The sequence below is a fragment of the Syzygium oleosum genome, unplaced genomic scaffold (genome assembly GCF_021117445.2).
Source record: "Syzygium oleosum isolate NSW1041296 unplaced genomic scaffold, Sole_v2.1 Sole_v2.10, whole genome shotgun sequence".
Classification (NCBI taxonomy): Eukaryota; Viridiplantae; Streptophyta; class Magnoliopsida; order Myrtales; family Myrtaceae; genus Syzygium; species Syzygium oleosum.
Window position 1 is genome coordinate 11,800,477 of NW_026607494.1, and position 20,312 is coordinate 11,820,788.

Sequence of the window (20,312 nt, forward strand, 5' to 3'; positions counted from 1 at the left end):
TGTTTTTCGGCCCAAGAATTTTCCAGTAAGTCGCTATAGTTTAGCCATCAAGTAGATTTTGAGTTTCCATTTTGCACAAACTGTTGTAAGCATACGTGTGTTTGTATGTGCAAAATAAAGTAAAGTTGTTCGACAAACCTGAAATGAGTGATCCGAATTTGACGATTGATCCGAGCCCAACGAATTGACGTTGTGTCCTTAAGACAATTTGTCCCCTCTACCGGTACCTAAAGGTTGTTGAACAATTGCCTCCTAGGATAGAATGGATCGCCTTTCCTATGAAGCGGTACTTCTTCAAAGGAAATCTTCGAACGTAACTTCGCAGAATAATCGCACAAAATGACAATGATGAAGAATGAGAAAAAATGAAAATGTCTAGAGTGCGTCGGGAAAATGTCTCGCGGGAATATAAGTGCCACGAAGGGTCACACGACCGAACTAAACTGTTCGGTTATATAAATGGCGAAAATGAAGAGTTGCGAGTAATGAAGACTCGCTTGCGGTTCCCGTTCGGTTCGTGAACAGTCGCGAAGGCTCACTCGAACCGAAACGGTTTTCGTTCGGGCGAACCGAACCTCACGAACAGACATGTTTGTTTGTCCAAAAACTAAATAAATTAATTAATTTCTAACAAAACGTGTCTATTCGGAAAAAATAAAAAATTGATAAAGAATGGAGCCGAGCTGAACAGACGGTGGCGTAGGTCCTCTCTCTTCCACAAAAGTGGGGTACCCCTTGGGGCCTAAACCCATTTAAGAGGCTCCTCAAAATAAACCATCTCCCATCACCTCTTCTATCCTATGTTGGACACTTTCATCCACACACTTCTCATTCAATTCTATGGGATTTGGATGCCAAAATCCCAACATCGTTATAGCTCTAATCCTTGTAAGGGTGGACACCTTTCAAATGCGGGAAGATTGCCGGGACCTACTGTTTATAATTAGAAGTTATTGAATAGTTTATAGATATGTGAGGCAATACCATCTATAGCGGTAATAATGTGGGTGTCAATGTACGCTCCCATGATCATCTATCCAGATGACAGACCAAACAACGCCTTTTCATTCATAACATGTCACGATTTTAGATTCACTCGAGTCTGAGCTAGTATTGCTTTATGATATGAATCATCTACAGGAACTGGTGTATTCACCATCATCTTCATGGAAAAGATTCTTCGGTAACAAACTGACCCTGAAAAATCAGTCTTTTGGACGGTGGGCTTTGGGAGCCATCCCAAGTCATTCCAAATTCCAGGTCATTTTTACAGAATGGACTGTGACTTTCACTTTCTCTGCCAACATGTTTATTCCCCACTTGCTTGAGTTGAGACGACCTTTTTTCTTTTCCCGGAATGAAACTTTGGCACTTTATGGAATCTCGAAACCTTAGTAGTTTCCCTTTTCAGTAGATGATGAAAATTGCTATACTTAACAATGACGTGAGTATAACATTGAAGGGCAGATTATGTTGCTTGGAATCTAGGGTCAATGACCACATTTGGTTAGATAACGGTTCGTTTGTTTCCCCCTTATACCCACTCCCCTCGCCCCGTCCCCCCAACATTTATCCATTCTTGGGTTCTTTTAATAGCTGATCAAATCAAAAGAGTGGAGGGAGGGAGCTCACATTATCACCGTTTTGGGTCTAAAAGATGTGTTAAATCTGACGGGTTGCAATCAAAATCGAGTCGAGCTTACATAAGTTTGGCAAAGGTTCAATTCAACATATGTATAGTTGGGTTTTGTTGTAGCTAAGCGCGGTTATGTTGCTTGGGTTTCGCAATGGATGCAAGAAAGAAACTGAAAATCTGTTCGGATTATATATACATATAAATGAGTAATCTTGCTTGGCCTTTTAACTCAACTGATCTTCTTGGATATACGAAATAAGTCTTGTCCGGGAATATCGAACAAGGTTGAGGTTCCATTTACAATGTAGTGGGCGTCACCGTCAGGGTTAATCTGAAAGAGAGATGTGATTTGAATAAGGGATTCGTCGGTTTCAAACAAAGTATATAGCCATTTAACCAACCCATCTGCTTTGTATGACCTTGCATGTGGTGTAAGGTCTTCTATAATTTCCGTCCAAAAAAAGATATGTGCAAAGTATTTTCTTTTCCATCACAAATCAGCCCAAAGAAATTAAAACAAGAAAAACCCTACAAAAATTAGGGGGATGGGGGATTCTCTCGTAAGAAAAAAGGAGAGCAAAACGCAGCGACATTTGAAATCGGGGAGTCGTTTTAGCGGGAAACATTTGTAGCAGCGGCAGCAGCGAAGCCTGGATCGGTCGAGAGAGCTCACGAAGCAGATTTAGCGGCCGCACGTGCGAACTCTCCCTTTCGTTTTTATTTTTTTTTGGACTTTAACCCTGGGCCAAGCCCGGAACTACCCTCTCTGGACGCGCCAATTTACGACACTGCCATCCCTTTTTCACGTGCTTCGAAAGCAGCCTCACCTCTCTGCACAACCTTGCAGTTGCCCGGCATATATTCCTCCTCCCCCCCCCCCAATTGCACTGCTGCTCCCTTTAAGAAAAAAAAAGAAAAAACAGAATTTATTAAAAAAAAGAAAAGGAAAAAGAAAATGGAAACGAAACTCGTGGTACGGTAGCAGTAGTAATTGTGGCGGCACAAGCCCTTTTCGCCTCATTTAATTCTCAACAAACTCTATAGGAGAAATTACATGGTGTTGTCATTTTGACCGACCTATTGATCGCTAACCACGTAGCGCATAGGTTACGTTTGGTAATCTGGATAAAAAAAAAACCGGATACTTATCCTATTCGTAATCAATAAATCTAGATAGAATTTAAGATACTAGTTCGAGCTGTCATTTTCACTCGGCAGTGGGACTCCCTCCCTTCCTCCCCTTGACTCGATGCTCGAGACCATGACCAAGTTAATGGCTCGAGGATGAAGGCCAAGCGGTTGTCGTCCTCGCCGCAATGGCAATTGCAACTATTGTTGTTCTGTAGCTCGGTATTCGTTTTTGAAAAATATCTCATGTCGCCGTTTCGGCTTTACCTACTTTAAACTGGATCTCACCCCATACCTCGAATATATTAGCAAATAGTATGGGTGTCAGAACCGAACCGAGATACGAATCGAACCGAAAATTTTGTGCATTTCGATTCAGTTCGGTTTTCGGTTCGGATAATCACAGCTAACCATTATTTTTTTTCAATTCGGTTTATTTCGATTCGGTTTGGATCGAACCGAACTCCGAACCGAACTGAAAATAACCTTTCGTTTACCCTAAAGCTAAAAGGGCTAAAACTAAAATCAGAATGGACCGTCATTTCTCTCTCTAACGCATCTCTTTTATCGTCTCCTTCTCACTCTATTTCTATTTCTAAAACTCTCTTCTTCCTCGGCTGTCACTCGAATCCTCCATTTTCTTTTGCTTGCTCATCTTTATCACCTCGTCCTGGTGAGCCACGTCCTTCACTTGCTTCGTTTGATTGGTGATTACAAGAGACCGAAAGAAAAAAAAACACATATGGTATTTTGATCAAGCAGCAACAGAACTTCAACGAAAGTGAAACATGAAACCCACGAAAGGGGAGAAGGAAAAGGAAGGGAATTTCTACTATTTCTCGACCCAAGGTTGAGCTCTGCAAAATCGGTGCCATTCTTGAACTCCTGAAGAAGAAACCCTCTCGTTCCTCCTCTCTCTCTCTTCTGTGAGAAATTTTCCAGCTCTAATTGATAGATTGAGCTCTGCAACAGCACGGCCCTCGCAGAATCGGAGCAAAGGACGGAGCTCCTGGCACATCGTGTTTGGAATCGCCGGCTCGGCCAAGCTCTGGGAACAGAAGAAACCGAGCCGTGAATAAAAAGCAAAAAAAAAAAGAAACCGAACCGAACTGATTTTTCGGTTCGGTTCATAATCGGTTCAAGCGAAATTTGGTTCGGTTCAAGAATGCACCCTTAATGGTTCGGTTCGGTTCGGTAACTGATAACTGCGTTTGATACTAGCCAGTGTGGCAAACCGTTATCGGTGTCGACTACGACCCCACTTATCCAAATGCCCCGGCTAAAGTTTGTCACAACAATTTTTTGATACTTCCATTTTGTAAGTCACTTTTGGGTATATATATTGCGGAGGCTGCAATTACTTTGGACCGCCCACCCAAAGAGAGCCCCCCTCTTTCCCCCTCTTTACCAACCTCACCAACTCCTATGAACTGTGCAATTCAATTTGTTCGGCACAATCTCTGCAATGTGTCGTTCATTACTCCCTCTCATTTCATTTTTCATTCTTATCATCCGTGATATGAAGTGGTAGGATAAAGTCACCCGGACAAACGGGGCCCCGCTCCGATTCTCCAAACTTGCCGATTCATCGATTCTCTTAAAAACGAAAAGGATGGGCAAAGTTTTGCCCATTTGGCGGGCCAACCCGGACGGCGTACGGCGGTCCGCACGCCAGAGGCTCCGAAGATTTTGAGATTTGACAGAAAATTACATCATGGGACTCTAAAGGTGACGATTATTATTGTCCACGGAAGAAGGTTTTTTCCTCCGTCTCTTCTTTTTCCCCCCCTCCTCCGACATGGAATCACTCCCCTAGTTTTACTGTAGCGCGACACGAGGGATTGTCCTAGAATACCCCCCTTATCGAGGCATGGCTTGCCCGCCCCGGACCTCTTTTTTCGTCCGAACGGATCTTATGTTATTCGCTTCGTGTTATATCTCAATGAATGAAGCCTCTTTATCGTCTAAATAAACTCTCCCGAAGCTCGTCGCGATCCTCGTTTCGACAAGTGGGCATCCGATTTGGCTCGGACGCACGCGAGATTATTTTATTATCATTGGCTAATGATGATAATGGGTAACGAACTCGACGGGGTCCATGGACCATCAGAAAATGCAAAAGGTCACAAGGGTGGTGGTGGTGGTGGAGCCGCGCGTTCTTCCATATTGACCAAGGCGACATGCCCACGCGTGCATTTTCTTTTTTTGGCGCAGTTCATTTCGAACTCCCGACTTTCGTCCCCAAGCACTAGTCAAACTGCTCTACGAAGACAACACTACCACCGTCATACTCATACCAAGTTAGACCCCCAAATAAACAAATAAATAAAATAAAATAAAAACTCAATCTGGAAACTTCCAAACGGGGGGGCACGCATCGAGATTAATTTAATAAATTAATTCCACCTCTGTCCTAATCACCAAAAAAGAAAAAAAAAAGGAGGAAGCATGTCATGTCATCCTTCCAAGTCCCAAGAAAGGAATAATCTCGCCCCCCCCATCAATTAACGTGCGGCGTACTTAAACTAATAAAAAATATCCAACATCATCAAAATCTAATCTAATCTAATCTAATCTAATCCTCTTCTGCTTTGCTGCTGCGGCGACATAGCAGCAGTGGGGCCCGGATGGCTATCTCGTAAATATCGGTGCGGGACAGGGGCAAATCCCTCCTCCGGGCTCTAACCGCAGATTTCCCCCAAAAAGAAAAATATTATAGAGAGAGAGAGAAGCGTAAGAGTATCTGCGGAAGAAACTGCACCCCCCCAAGGAGAGAGAGAGAGAGAGAGAAGCCTTGCTTCGCTTCGCTTCGCTTTGCATATTTTTCTTTTCAAACTCCTTTCCCAACTTTTTATCTGGTTGCTTTGCTTTGCTTTTTCCCTTCCTTCCTTCCTTCCTCCTCCTCCTCTTCCTTCATCTTCTTCTCCATCTCTCCTTTTGGCTCTTCGCTTTTTCCGTGTGGATGTGAGCGTGCGCGCGTGGAAGCAGAAGTGCAGAAGCGGGGACGTGGAGCTTTTGGGAGGAGAGGAGAAATGGCGGACATAGCCCACCCTCCGATGGACCAGCTGCAGGACCTCGAGTACTGCATCGACTCCAACCCTCCCTGGGGTACGCCCCCCCGCCCCTCCCATCTCTCTCTCTCTTCCGCGTATCTGTCCCCTCCGATCATCGCCGTGTCGCGTCGTGTCGCGGAATGGCGGTCCCGCCGTCGAAGCGCTGGCGGTGCCGTCGAGCGCGCGCGCGGGGGCGGGGGAGAGAGCGGTTCCGTTTGCGTGTGTTGAGGTGGTTCTCGAGGCGAAATCTGTGCTCGGGGAGACGCGGCGTTCTTGTGCATGCTAGGATTAGCTTGTTCCGTGCTGCGTGTCGTGTGGTTGTTCGAATGATCGTGGCGTGTGCGCGCGGGGCTTTGATTACGCGAGCGAGCGGAATCGAGTGACGGTGAGTTGAAGAACTCGAAGAGCGGAGTTACTCGGTATCGGCATTTGCCTTCTCTTCTCCAAATCTCTAGTTTGCCGGAAAATCGCTTGGTTGAAAAAGCTTGATATTGCCAAGCCTGAGTTTCAGATGGCTAGCTTCCAGCTTCTCTGCTTCATCCTTCCGATGTTGCTGGCTTAAAAAGCTCTATGCGGTAGAGTTTTGTTTCGGTCGAAAAGTGGGCGAGGAGAAAGGAGTTCGAGACTGGAGAGTCGCGGTTACTTGCTCAAGAAGTGATTTTGTTGCTCGATCGCCTTTAGGATGTCCTGCATTTCAGCTGATGCAATCTCTTCGCTTGCATGGGAGTGCATTTTCTAGAGTGGACAGTTGCATCTCTACGAGCAGAGAGGCCATGGCTACAGGGGAATGCTTTAAGAAAAATGCAATGAATTAGAGTTATGGATGATCAAGAAAGAGATTTGGACGGCATTTCTCGGTATTCCTTTTAGCAAAAAAAAATCGCGTCTTAGTGGCTTGAGTGATCCAGAGTATCCCTGTGCATTGAATGTGCAATAAAAGGTGGCGGGTTGAGTAGAGAGTAGATTTTTGTAACCTCATTATCCGTGCTTTGCGGCTTGTGTGGAGATAATAGAGGAACCTGCTTGTGATGAATGGGGAATTAGAATTACTCACCTGAACTATAATTACGGATTGCCATGTTCTCTTTTTGTAGCATCGGAATCTATAATCTTTGTCATTTTAACGTGTCCCTTACAATAAGCACATTTGTGCCTCGGTGGCTTTTTACATTAAAGATACATGCTCACATGAGGACATGCTGATGTTAAGCGAGTGTCTGACAAATTTAACCTACTTTGCGTGGAGCATGGAAGAACATTCAATTCATAGTTTGCCTTGGCAATATAAAGTTGATACCTAGTAACTGGCTATCATCTTTTCGTGAATGACTTATGCTGAAAGAATGAGGGCTCCTCTGTTTTATTGTTTTCCCTTTGAATTGTTTAATATTTTTACTTTTTTTTTTTAATTTTCAAAGTTTGTCTTGCAGCTGAAACTATCTTATTGGCGTTTCAGAATTACATTCTGATGCTGGGAACCAGCGCAATGATCCCTTCAATGCTTGTACCAATGATGGGAGGGAGTGATGTAAGCTAATTTCCGCAGAACGACATCTGTTTCCTTGTTAGCTTCTGCCGGACCTTTATAATTTATTTTTTTACTCCTGATAATGCCTTCTCAGCATACACCAGCAAGTTGATTTACTATTTACGGATCCATATGCGATACTCTAGTTTGGAATTTCCTGTATGCAGATATAATTTTTGTCTTCCTTAGTTTGTCTTAAAATTTTGCACCAGTCTGCGGTTCTTTTGTTCATTTTATCTTGTTTGCACGATGTCTTCTAGGAGGACTCGTGAGTAGATTCAATTTTCCCCTTTAAGTAAAATCATTTGCTTTACTATTGATTTTCTACTCTTGTGGCTGGTTTGCATCACCACTAATATTCTGGTCAACTGAACCAGGGTGACAAGGCACGAGTGATACAAACTTTGCTCTTTGTTGCTGGCATTAATACACTTCTCCAGGCACTTTTTGGAACAAGGTTGCCAGCAGTAGTTGGAGGATCCTTTGCGTATGTTGTTCCTATTGTTTACATCATAGGCGACTCAAGACTGCAGAAGATCGATGATTCTCAAGAAGTAAGTTTGCGATTAGTGTATTGGAAATCAATGGGAGTAAATCTATGAAGTTCGAACTTGGTTTCTGGACATAGAAGAACTCTTGCTCAATATTTACATCCGCAATTAAACTACTCGTTCCTGCTTGTTAAAGTATGTCCCCTTGTCTCTGGGGTATCAACGGGCCCTATATTTATCTAGTTTCCTTTAGTATGTTAGCTTAAGCTTTTCGGTTGGACATTCTAACATGGTATCAGTATCACAGCCGAGCTCTACTCAGATTTATTTCGTGTGTGAGGTTCCGCAGTCCACGTGCCGTTCTCAGCTCAGTTCCCACCGTGAGAGCAGTGTTAAAAAGTATATTTTCCATGGCTTGTTTACGGAGTTTCAGGGGGACTTATATCCATGTAGTCTCCCTCCACCTATCTGCTAGTTTTTGGATTGGACATGCTAACACTGCTATCTTTTCGAGTCGCTTCTTTCCTACCTTTCTTGATTTAAAAAGCAATGCATACAATTCTTTGGGCATGGGTATTGGTACTGATGGGTGTACAACTATGTAGTTGTAACCCTCTGTTTAAATCTCTAGGGTAAAATCGTATGCCAGAAGAAAGGATAAAGAGATTCTTACCGGTGCATCAACTAATGATAATAGCTGATATTTATCTGGCTTCTGGATGCCATATCAATTCTTGATGTTAAATTAGACTGTGCTGTGTGTTTCCCATCTTCATGGTTTGCTCCTTGGCAAAGGTTTTGGTTGGTCATTTTTTCACCAGGTTTGACAAAGATCCTCCGCTCTTTCTGGTTTCCAGAGATTTCTGCAAACAATGCGTGCAATCCAAGGAGCTCTCATTGTGGCTTCAAGCATACAAATTGTCTTGGGTTACAGCCAAGTTTGGGGTCTCTTCTCACGGTACAGGGCTGCTACCACAAAGCTAAAAGAAAATTCAACTTCCTTGTACTTGTATTCTAAATAATGCGCTATTCTTTTCAGCTTTTTCAGTCCTCTTGGTATGGCACCCGTTGTGGGATTGGTTGGACTAGGTTTGTTTCAAAGGGGATTTCCCTTGGTAAGTGATAATGCAATACTACGAAATGCATGGCATTGGTACCATTTATGATGAATTAATATAGCATGACAAGCATCGTACTTATGCCTCAATATTTTTTTCACGTTCTTTTCTACTTAAATTCTCCACATACATAGTAAAAAATTTGAGCCCTCCATAACTCTGTGGGAGATTCTTCTTTTGTTATCGTATAAGCGATTCTCCTAAAATATTTTGGTGATTAATCTTTGAGGATCTTATTTTCAGTTGGGCCAGTGTGTGGAAATTGGGATACCCATGCTGCTGATGGTCATCGGAGTGTCACAAGTATGTTGTTTCAGACATTCCTTTGCTCTAAAGCTTATCCATGTCAGTCAATTCTATCCTTGTTAAGTATGGTTGCCTGTATATTGCAGTATCTAAAGCACGTAAGAGTAATGAGAGATGTCCCTATCTTCGAACGATTCCCTGTACTGTTCTGTGTTGCAATCGTCTGGATCTATTCGCTTATCTTGACCGCCAGTGGGGCTTATCGAGATAGGCCCGCCATTACTCAACGAAGTTGCCGTACAGATAGGGCGAACCTTATATCTACTGCGCCATGGTATTTCAACGACTTCACCTCATTTTCTGATTTTTACTGGATTCAATAACTCTATGTTTGATCTCTTACAGGTTTAAGTTCCCTTACCCTCTACAATGGGGGCCGCCAACTTTCTCAGCTGGCCATTCTTTTGCAATGATGTCTTCAGTTCTTGTGTCGATGGTTGAGGTATGTAAGTGATTTCTGTGTGCAACCATTGTACTTGGAAATGAATCATGAGGCAACTCTAAAATGATTTAGGATGTCCCACTCTTGTTATGAAAGTTGGATTCAGTTACATTAATCACAGTTCATAAATTTTGAATGATGCCTCAAGGATTGAAACACGTTGAAAGACTTGCCATGAGGTTTGTTAGTTTAAGGATTTTTCTGTCCTTCTGGAATGGCTTATTAATATTATGGATCATGTCCAGTCCACTGGTGCATACAAGGCAGCTTCTCGGTTGGCAATTGCTACTCCACCTCCGGCTTATGTATTGAGTCGGGGCATTGGCTGGCAGGTAAGTTGGTTTGACACAGCAACAGTAAAACAGTTCTTTCTTGCCTCCTGCCCTGCTAGCTTTTTCGTGCGAACGAGTGAAATATGATTTGAAAAAAGATGAGGTTCAGTACAACAAAGTTTATGCGCTTAATGAATTTATTTTAGAATCTATGGAAGCTGTTATTAGGGTGTTGAAAGACCTACTGTTAAGAGAGTTTATGTACTCTCGGTTACCCCATGCAATTACATACACATTTGTCGGCCACAATCTTTTTGTTGGATTGTCAGCCGCAGTAACCAGTGACACTATAGCATTATGAATATCGTTTCTACTCGGTTCCATACGTGATGTCTTGTGTTCACTGGTTTAATGATGGCAATGCTGATAGAGTGCTTATAGGAATTCAAGAAACTCAAACAGTACTGATAATATTAATCCTGCATTCCTGATTAGTCAGACTATCAAGAACAAATTGCTTGGAAGAAATTGAGGCATGATCCCTGTGGCAGTGTTAATTTATGTAAAAGATAATATGGATTGTAGCTGGCGGTAAACTGGAAATCAGTCCGTATACTTTCCCTGTTATATAGCAATATCGAGTATGATAGATCAATCATTGGAAAGAGTGGATTGATGAATTTAAAGAGATATGAGATAGGTTTATTTACAGAGAGAAGGCCAGAATTTTGCTAGCACCTTCCTGCAGGACATGTTTGAATTTACAAAGATGGAAAACATTTTTATCGGTTCAGAGTGATCTTCTCGGTATTCTGCTTAATCCACTTGAATGCTTAGATTATTAATGTCTTGCTGAGATGTTTTCATTTGGCAGGGGATTGGAATCTTACTAGATGGTCTTTTCGGGACTGGCACTGGCTCTACAGTTTCTGTGTAAGAACGCATGCTCCACCGAGCTATGTTTGTGTCTGTACGGCGATCAGATATGCTTGACGGGGATCTTATGTCATCTATTTCAGAGAGAATGTGGGACTCCTTGGACTAACACGGGTCGGAAGTCGGAGAGTTGTGCAATTATCTGCTGCCTTCATGATATTCTTTTCCATCTTAGGTTGGTATTACTTACTTGAAACTTAGAGAGAATGATTGCATATATGGTGCCATTATTTTGTGCTTGACGCGGCAAAGTCTTATAATAAGAGAGACCTGAGCCTGCAAGAGCTAAATTGGTCTACCATGAGCAAGATTTTCTCATATCGGATCATTGCAGATTCAGTATTTGATACAATATTTCAAATCTGTTTATTTTGGAAAATTGTTTTCAGGAAAATTTGGAGCTGTATTTGCATCCATACCCTTCCCAATATTTGCTGCGTTGTACTGTGTTCTCTTCGGCCTTGTAGGTATGCAGCTAACTTGTGTTTGCCTGCTCGTTCGTCATTTCAGCCAACCAAGATTACTGATAGTTTACTTTTCTCCATATTTCTTTGCAGCTTCTGTGGGATTGTCATTCCTTCAGTTCACAAACATGAATTCTATGAGGAACCTCATCATTACTGGACTCTCGCTCTTTCTCGGGATATCCGTTCCCCAATTCTTCTATGAATATTGGACTCCCACTCGGGAGGGCCTTGTTCACACTAATGCCGGATGGGTAAGTAGCTTCCCGATGACTGGTCATGCTAGGAAGCTCATACTTGACTGCGTTTTTCGAAAGGCTTATGGAAACTAGCTAGACACGGTTTATGATATTGATTAAAGTTCATCTTATTTTTTATGAGTATGGCCTGCCATTGCCGTTCCCTTCACGTTGCAGAAACTTTACATGACTTGGGTTCTTCTGCAGTTCAATGCATTTTTGAATACCATATTCTCGTCCCCGGCCACAGTGGGCTTGATCGTTGCCGTCTTCCTCGACAACACGCTGGAAGTCGAGAAGTCGAAGAAAGACCGGGGGATGCCCTGGTGGGTGAAGTTCAGGACTTTTAGAGGAGACAACAGGAACGAAGAGTTCTACACATTGCCATTCAATTTGAACAGATTTTTCCCTCCCACTTAGAATAAATTGTCCACGTCAGTGTAGGTGCTATTCAGTGTAGGTGCTATTCTTTTCTCATAAATGCATCCAATCCCAATCTAATGTTTGGATACATGCTCTATTTAGGACTTTTCTGTAGGGCCGCTAACTAGATCGACATTTGCAAACGCTAATTCTTCTCACTGAGGATCAGTTCCCAATTTATTTATTTTGCAGCCCATTTTGTAGAATGGTACGAAATTTCATATATTTGTCATCGACATTCCAGAAGTAATAAAAATGCTGGCTCGCTCTCTGTGGTGAACATGTCATGTTCATTCAAAGCATATGAGAGACTTTCTAAGTCCTGATGTGCCTAATTTGCTCCAATTGGAATAGCTATAGAATAGAATTTTGGATTCTATTTTCTTAAGAACATCGTATGATAACATTTCTGTTCCAAAATTTTTTTAATTTTACTGCAGAAAAATACGTTCACAATTAATAACCGCATAAAATTTCTATTCCCGATATAAATAAAATTATTCAACCCTAAAAATTTCTGTTCAGTTTTTTCATTTAGTTATAAAAATGCTAATGGACTATGCTTGTTTTTCTAAAATATGCTTGTTTCTCTTTTTATTCTCGGCAAAAAAAATATTTTTTTTTCCAGGATTTGCTCCGGGAACAAAAGAAATGATACCATTCGCATCCGCACCCTTATTTGCCAAGTCCAAACTTTTTGAAGGTCCTTGTTTATAGCGAGTAAACTCTTATGCAATGGTCCGATCACTCTGAAATTGAGGTTTGCACTAGATTGACATGTTTTTATATCACACAAAGAATACTCTACCGATCTGATTTTTGTGTCCAAAACAAATGAATTGTAAGCAGAAAGCAAATTTTGTTCTTATGAAACTTTTGGATTTACATTATAGAGCTGAGAGTCTACCCAGCACAACCAAAATCATCTTGTATGGAAGCCTCAGATAAACAGCCAGTGTATTGACATCAATGCAAATTCAGCCGGTAATTCCAACAAAAAAACAGAAAATCCTCATTGGCTTCTCGTCCTATCGGTCTATTTCCAAATTTTTGCATAAACCAAAAAGGAAAAAATTTCACAAAAAAGATGTTGAAATAAACCCCCAAAAAAAATAAAAAAATAAAAAGGCAAGCTTTTTTGCTCCAATGTGATCGCCAAAAACGGCTCCGTAGACCACAAACATCAAGGTCCACAGGTTCCTATCAAAGAACGAATCAGATCTCTCTCGGTCCGATCATAGCATCGCCGGTCAATGCCCTTTCCGGCTACCGGCGACGTGGCTCAGACCTTCGAAAAAAGCTCAAGCTTTTCCGAGCAAAGACAAAAGGAAAGGAGCAAAGACAAGAGGTAAGGAGCAAAGAAACCCTCAGAGACCCGTTTCAAATCACCCACGGCCAGCGGGGGGAGGGGGACACCACCGGACCGCCGCCGGCCGCCGCGGCCCCGACCGATCCCGAGAAGATCGGCGGATGGGGACAGGGGCGAGCGACGGCGAGTGAGCCCCGCCGCCCAGCGCTCGCCGTTTTGGAGTGTCATACGGCACTTCCTATCTATTCGGGGTATTCTTCCTCATCGGGGATCTCGAATTTCAGCTACGCAGAAAGGAAACACGAGACTCACCCCTCTTCCTCCGCTTCGCGACGCGCCGTCGTCGTCGCTGAATCGAAGAATGGATCTGCAGATGCAGGAGCAGATGATGCCGAAGCGAGATTTATAGAGGAGCAAGAGCGAAAACCCTAATTCCCAACTTCGCCAGCTGCTGCTTCCAACGTAGCCCCACCGAAGCGGTTCCATTAGATGTGGGCCGGGCCCATTGGATATCAATGGGCCCAAATAAGGGCTGGGCCATTTCTGTGTCGACGGGCCCACCAGAAACCAGCCTTCGATTTTCAATTCAAATTGCCGTCCGAGGAGAGAGAGAGAGAGGGTTGGCGGAGGTGGTGGCGATGGCGATGGGGAGCGAGACGGCGACGACGTGGGTGGGGAAGAAGCCGCTGCGGCGGATCGGCGGCATGTCCGACGCGCTCTCCATCGCTGCCGACCTCGGCTTCTCCATGTCGGCACCTCGTTCTCAGGTCATTCCTCTCTCTCTCTCTCTCCCTCTCTCCGTATCTCTCGCTGTTTCGCTTTCTGCACCTTTCGAATCGATGGGCTTCGCCGTGCTCGTTCTTCGATGTGTTGTGCTCGATCGGTTCTTTTTTCTGGTCAAATTGGTGTCGGTGTTGCTTTTCCTGGCGTGTATAGCTCTAGCTTAGAGTGTGAAATCCGCTTCCTTGGAGAGCAATGCGACGCTTGTCTTTACCAAATGATCAGCTGATCTTATCGGACAAGCTGCATTTGTGATCTACAGTGGTGATGCGAATGGCATTTGAGAACTTCTTAAAGTGAATTGCTTCTTGTTAATTGTTCTGAAATCTAACTCTTCATTCAGAAGCAAGGGTCTCTGTTTGTGGGGACTCTTAGGTCGCGGTTCTTCCTCTGGTTCTTAAGAATTTTGATCATTATATCTTTTTGTGAGCATTTCTGAAATTTTCGGCTTGCGACCTTGAAATTCTTGTCTTATCGGTTGACCTTGGTTAATTGCGGAGTTGGATGTGTCCCCTTGAACTTGAACGCTCCGCTTTTTGTATTATGTATTCTGGTGAAATTGTTGCCTTGGGTTCATTGTGCAAATGTAGTAATTTTTCCCGAATAAACTTGTCTTTGATTATCATGCCGTATCACTCAATCGATGTGTGATTTGCGCAGGAAGAAGTCCAAAACTTGACCTTGAGTAATGGTGAAAAGGGTGATGATTTGATAAGGGTTCTAAGAGAGCTCACTGCGGTGCAAAGAAAAATTGCAGATCTGCAGGTGGAACTTCAGGGTAGAAAGGTGAATTCTTCTGCTTCAATTTACTGGGTTTCTTTTGCTGTGTACAAAAGTGCATCACCAGTTTTGTATGTTCAACAACGATGGATTAGAGTAAACTCACCACAAGCTTTCAAAGGCGTGTGACGTGATTGCCAAAAATATGCTTCTCTGGAAATTATCATTTTGCAGTGAGGGGCTGTGTAGTTATTGACTTTTAAACTCCATTATGGTGAAAATACTTCGCTGTCTGTTGCTTAATGATATAATACATTATGGCTGTGCATTTGTTGAATGCCTCCTCTTGATCGAGTCATGTATAGTAATTAGTGGGTGTATCATGACTGCTTATCAATTAGTAGAATTTAAGTTGAATGTGTGGTAAAAATTGAATAATTCTGGTGCCGTTGCAATCTCTGTATTCTTTTAATCTCGAAGTCCCTGCTCTACTCAGTTGTCATTTGACACACAGTACTTTGAAATTTGTAGGACGATAAAAACGTGGCACACTTGACACATGTAAGCGAGATGGAGAAGAAGATCGAGACTTTGGCAAGGATCACGACAATATTGAAAGATGTTATTCAAAATAAGGTAATTTTTTCTCCTTCTCCCTATTCCTGCATGAACCTCATGAATATTACCTAATGATTGAATTTAACCGTCACATACTGTATAAGTCATAATGTGGTTATTAATTTAATGTCGTCCCATATTTCTGAGTGCCATGAGATGAATAAATGAGTATGTTTATCATATCTTCTGACATAGAAATAATAGCATCGGCGTTAATGGGATGGTTCTGGGGAGTATGTTTTTCTTTCTTGTGAAAAGGAGTTCAAGGTGCATTTACATTCAAATTGTCAGTAAGTCAAAGGAGATCTTTTTGATTTGTATCGAGGGCTTCTCAATCTCAACACGATTCCAAATCCCCATAATTGCTGCTTCTTATGCTTTCCTCTTTATACAGTAGGGGCCTTGCATGGAGTAATGTGATTGAATCCTGTAGAACTAATTGTCGTCGGATGTCAAAGTGTAACAAAACGCCGACTCTTGTGACTTATTACCCGGTTTATGGAAAATTAAGTTTTGTCGATATAATATTGCAGTGCAGGGTTAGACTATTACGAATTAAGAATTGATATCTCTCGGAAGATCTTTCATTTTGTTTTAACTTTTATAGGGCTTTCCTTGCTCTTGTAAGTCTTTAATGACATCATTGTTAAGTTGATCTATTACCAAAAATCTGTTGTTCTTCTCTTAGGATCGCATCATAGCTCGGCTTCAACAACCATATTCCCTTGATTGTATTCCAGTGGAAGCAGAATACCAGGTTAGTTGCTACATCTTTCCCCTATATGTGTAGAGTCAAGTCGTCTATGCTTGTTACTTTGGCAGTCTTGCTACCCATAAAATAATTGCCTGTGTGCAAAAAAGGAAGTTTACATGGATGGAATGTTTTCTCAAGATGGAAACCTTTGTTGTGGCTAAATGGATAAGTTGGCCTGTAATTTAGGCCACTGATCTCAATTAACAGGGATTCTAATATGACTCTCTTAAAGAAAAATTTAATAATTTTTTTTATCTCATCTTTCTTTACCTGAATATTTGATAAATGATAGCCTGGAGCGCAAAAATTAACGAACTTACGCAACTACCTAATAGTGCATTGGACTCTCCGACAACTGCCTTCTAATTAGCTTTGACGTACACAGAAAAGGAAAAAATTCTTTAGAAACTCAGTTTAGTAATTTCGCTTCTGATTGAAGTGGATTTCAGTAAAGGACGTCTTTATTGAAACCTTATCATTTGCTAGCTGACTTGTATGTTGGAGAGTATTCAATTTAGATGTCATCCTTCCAAACGTTATGCCTAAGTGTTAATAAATGCCGCTATTAGAGTCTAATAATCTACCTTGAAAGAAGGACTCAAAGTTTTAGTGCTAAATGCATCCCATTTTTCAGTTTTGTGGTGGCATCCGTACGCAACAATTCTGAAAGAAATTCTAGTTAGTGTGTTTTCCAGACTGTTGTTAGACAATTAATTAAGGCAAGCATGATATTCTGTATATCTTTCGCTCTCACACATCATTAACAAGGATTCATGACCCAAAATCTAGAGAGAGAAAAATTAGATTGGAATGAAGAACGTTGAAAGGTAAAGAGGTGGACGGTATAACACCTCAACGGGAAACAGAGGACAGAACAATGTGAATTGATTTTGAGAAAATAAGATGCATGAACTGCATGACTCAGAAGGTCTCAAAAGCAATGATAATGAAGATTGGTCCCAGGTGCCAGCTGGAGGACATACTGCTACAATTCTAAGGGAGAGGTTACCACAGAGTGATCTAATGTGGATTTTTTTGACAAATAGACTGACTGCTTTGAGTTATAGTTATGCTAATAGCTGATAAAAATTAGAGTGCCAACACCTTGTCAGAAATGGGACTTTTCTGTGGAGGATCGCTCAGTACGTATGTTATTCTGAGAAAGCTAGAAAAAATAGAGGAAAAATCCCTTTGGAAAACAGAAGATGATTAAACTTAATCCTGCTTGTGGAGATATTTAAACTTAGATTGATGACATTATTGCAATCTGTTATGCAGCTGACCTGCTAATCTGTTCAAGATTTTAATTAGGAAAGCAACTCGTTTCTGTCGAATGGCGTCTTTGCAGTTATTTATGGATTGCTATCAGTTGGGGCAAAAAAGGCTCTACTTTGATGCTAATGGCATTTTTTGTTTAAATGACAGAAACAATTTTCAGAATTGCTGATGAAGGCTGCCAGCGACTATGGTGCTTTGACAGCATCTGTTGCGGATTTTCAATGGAGCCAGAACTTCAAGGAACCTCCTACAGTTTGGGGGGTAAGTTGAAGATTTCGTCTCTCCGTCACAATTATGAGCCCCATTTTAATGGAGATTTAATGTTGAATCTGTCCTGAAGAAAATTTTCAGCATTTGTCTGACAAAATTTTGGAACTCATAGATCATTCTATCTCATCGACACAGGAAATGCTTCGCCCTATTCCCGTGGCCTTAGCATCATGCACCAGATTTTTTGAGGCTATGTCTGCCATGAGAGAGTCATTTGCCACCCTGCAAAAGCTGAGAGTGGGTCAATCTTTCCCCTCTTTGCCCGCGACACCGAGCGGAGACCCTTCGCAGAAAATCCTAGGAGTGTCCAACTGCGTTACTCCGCCTTCCTGGAGAAACGAGTCGAGTATTGACGACTTAGCCATCAGAAGCAGGAGAGGGCAAGGAATCGAGCATCTTGAAGATGACAGCAGCGAGGTCGGGGAGCACCATCCTGCTGATGGCACGGGTAGCCGGAGATTGTCTTGGCCTCCGATAAAGACAGGCAGCGCCTAGTTCAAAGGCAAGATCTCCATTCGTTTGTAAAGGCTAATATGATTTATCAGTTCTTTGATCAAACCATTGGAAACCTGTAAAAATGCACTGAAGTTCTCGTGTTTTAAAAGACTCGGAGTGTTTGCTATCGACCTTACGTGATTACTTCAACAATGTAGAGTTCAGAGTAACGGAGCTTGTGAATTGATGGAAATGTGCCGTTACGACTCATTATTGTGTACATGCGCTGAGACACGAGTCATTCGGGAACTGAGCAGGTCTTTAAAAGTGCGCAACCAAGGCATTGTGTGATTGGACCTCCGAAAAAATTGTGGCTGCAGTTCTCTCATCTTTTTCTATATTCCCATTTTTCTTCTCCCCTTTTTCCCCCTTTAACCTTTATGAACCTTTTAGAGATTCCATTTTATTATCCGACCCGTTCGATGTGGATACTGCCATTTCATCGCAAATATATCCCTGTGACGATCGAAGTTAACTCACTCTGTGGCTCATGAGCAATGTCATTTAGATGAATGGCGATTATGATATTAGGTGAAATGCACGTCACTAAATGTAACATTCAGCAATCATCCAAGTGTTGTATTATATTGCATGATCGGCACTCGGTCCGCGTTTGGTAACATTTCGAGGCATTAAATGGCGTTCGTTCAATTTTTGATTAGCTAATATGTGAATGGAAGATATAAGGTGTGTGGGGCTACTAGGCTCGATCATGTGAATGATCTCTGCTAATACGGAGAGAATCAACTTGGGCTTGTGAGTAATGTCAAAAGAAAATCTAGAAAGGTCGATGTCAAGTCAAGCCGATGATGAGACAGACAGAACAAAGGGAGGGAGGGACCGCCGCTGATTGTGCCACGTGGCCTTCCAGATGCTTACAAAACCCTGTGGGTCCCGCGATCCATCGCGGTGAATCGTGGGGCCTCCTGTGGGGCCCGAACCTTTTCATGGGATAAGGATAAAATTATGGTTGATGACGGGGGGGGAGCCATTATGAAAGGAGCTGCATCCGTACTATGGCTTATTTATAGGCAGCCAAAATGTAAGGTCAAAATGTGGTATGGATGGAAAGATTATTATGGATGCGAAGATAATAGGGAATGGGGGAATTTCTTCTTGATTTTTTGTCGTTTGGCCTCGAGCTCGTTTGGTCGAATTTATCGGTCATCGATCATGCGAGTCTTATGTAGATCTCGTGTTTGAGGAGTACATAATCGGCCGCCGGAATGGAACCCGAATGGCACCGATCCAGTTGACTTCAATTCGGAGTTCAGGCAAGTATTTTCCCAGTGCGAAGAGTGATTCTCCCTTTTTTTTTTTTATGTCCGAAAGAGTGGCAATTGGGAAATTATAATGAGAACTAAAACTTGTGAGGCGCATAGAAAATCTTTGTGGCAAATTTCCCCGCATCGATTTTTCCTAGCACTCCGAAATTCAAATTTCCCCCTAATTTTCTTAATAAGAGTTTTCATCCCCCTCCCACCCTCTCAAACGTGGTATCGGTGCTATAATCGAATCAAAATAAACTAGTTTGGTCGAACAATATTTTCGTGTGGTTAATATTCAATACGAATCAATTTAAATAGATTCAACCTCGTCATATTTAGAAATCCAATTTGATTTTCGGCCCGGTTCTAATAAAAATGCCTAGCTAACGAAATGAACTTACGAACCCAGTACTATCCGGTTCGAGTCGAATATAAATTATCTGATCAATGGCTCTTGTTTGACCATGATCGATCATCATGAAAATAAAAATCGCATGGCCAAATAAAAACTTAAAAATAAAAACAAAGTTTGATGAAAGGAACTTATAATCGCCTATAAAAAGGGCACACCCAAATAATTCTAGCACAACTCTAAGAAACTATAGTGAGAAAGGCAATTATTTTGGTATCTTCTCCCTGCCTCGATAATTACTCAAATGATTGATTTCGAAGAGCCCAATTCACGATAATATAAAGTAATTCCATGTTGACAATGTATGTGCAAGTGCACTGTCTAGTAAAATAAGGAATAAAAAAAACCATGTAGGCACTAGGGGTGAGCAAC

At 42.1% G+C, this 20,312-nt stretch overlaps 2 protein-coding genes and 3 non-coding genes across 6 annotated transcripts; 2 read left to right on the forward strand and 3 right to left on the reverse strand.

The window, feature by feature from the left end:
* The first annotated feature begins 5,717 nt into the window (after positions 1-5,717).
* On the forward strand, positions 5,718-12,467 carry LOC115679877 (nucleobase-ascorbate transporter 1). 2 transcript variants are annotated; one of them, XM_030603592.2, is made up of 14 exons: positions 5,718-5,872; positions 7,248-7,345; positions 7,723-7,899; positions 8,694-8,794; positions 8,876-8,951; positions 9,198-9,257; positions 9,347-9,534; positions 9,606-9,702; positions 9,948-10,034; positions 10,849-10,907; positions 10,994-11,085; positions 11,300-11,377; positions 11,468-11,628; positions 11,821-12,467. In XM_030603592.2, exons 1-14 carry the CDS (start codon positions 5,797-5,799, stop codon positions 12,031-12,033), a joined length of 1,563 nt encoding a protein of 520 aa, XP_030459452.1. In that variant the 5' UTR covers positions 5,718-5,796; the 3' UTR covers positions 12,034-12,467. The 2 variants fall into 2 exon arrangements, with proteins under 2 accessions (XP_030459452.1, XP_030459453.1); XM_030603593.2 differs by having other exon boundaries at positions 5,778-5,872; positions 7,274-7,345.
* A 501-nt stretch (positions 12,468-12,968) lies between these two features.
* LOC115680071 (small nucleolar RNA snoR77Y) lies at positions 12,969-13,058 on the reverse strand. The gene has a single exon (XR_004005585.1). It is a non-coding gene; the product is annotated as a small nucleolar RNA snoR77Y (small nucleolar RNA).
* A 122-nt stretch (positions 13,059-13,180) lies between these two features.
* Positions 13,181-13,325, reverse strand: LOC115680075 (small nucleolar RNA snoR2/U65). Its single transcript, XR_004005588.2, has one exon. It is a non-coding gene; the product is annotated as a small nucleolar RNA snoR2/U65 (small nucleolar RNA).
* Positions 13,326-13,549: 224 nt separating this feature from the next.
* Positions 13,550-13,615, reverse strand: LOC115680077 (small nucleolar RNA U49). Its single transcript, XR_004005590.1, has one exon. It is a non-coding gene; the product is annotated as a small nucleolar RNA U49 (small nucleolar RNA).
* Positions 13,616-13,943: 328 nt separating this feature from the next.
* On the forward strand, positions 13,944-18,453 carry LOC115679875 (AUGMIN subunit 2). The gene is made up of 6 exons (XM_030603590.2): positions 13,944-14,112; positions 14,786-14,911; positions 15,377-15,481; positions 16,152-16,220; positions 17,643-17,756; positions 17,901-18,453. The coding sequence occupies exons 1-6, from the start codon at positions 13,984-13,986 to the stop codon at positions 18,258-18,260; spliced, it is 903 nt and encodes a 300-aa protein (XP_030459450.2). The 5' UTR covers positions 13,944-13,983; the 3' UTR covers positions 18,261-18,453.
* Positions 18,454-20,312: the final 1,859 nt, after the last annotated feature.

Excerpts from the sequence above, each read along its gene's own strand:
- LOC115679877 (XM_030603592.2), top strand. The coding sequence starts at position 5,797 with ATGGCGGACATAGCCCACCCTCCGATGGACCAGCTGCAGGACCTCGAG. Across the intron at positions 8,952-9,197 it reads TTCAAAGGGGATTTCCCTTG|TTGGGCCAGTGTGTGGAAAT; the intron begins GTAAGTGATAAT and ends TCTTATTTTCAG. Across the intron at positions 11,378-11,467 it reads TGTTCTCTTCGGCCTTGTAG|CTTCTGTGGGATTGTCATTC; the intron begins GTATGCAGCTAA and ends ATTTCTTTGCAG.
- LOC115679875 (XM_030603590.2), top strand. The coding sequence starts at position 13,984 with ATGGCGATGGGGAGCGAGACGGCGACGACGTGGGTGGGGAAGAAGCCG. Across the intron at positions 16,221-17,642 it reads CAGTGGAAGCAGAATACCAG|AAACAATTTTCAGAATTGCT; the intron begins GTTAGTTGCTAC and ends TTTAAATGACAG. Across the intron at positions 17,757-17,900 it reads AACCTCCTACAGTTTGGGGG|GAAATGCTTCGCCCTATTCC; the intron begins GTAAGTTGAAGA and ends TCATCGACACAG.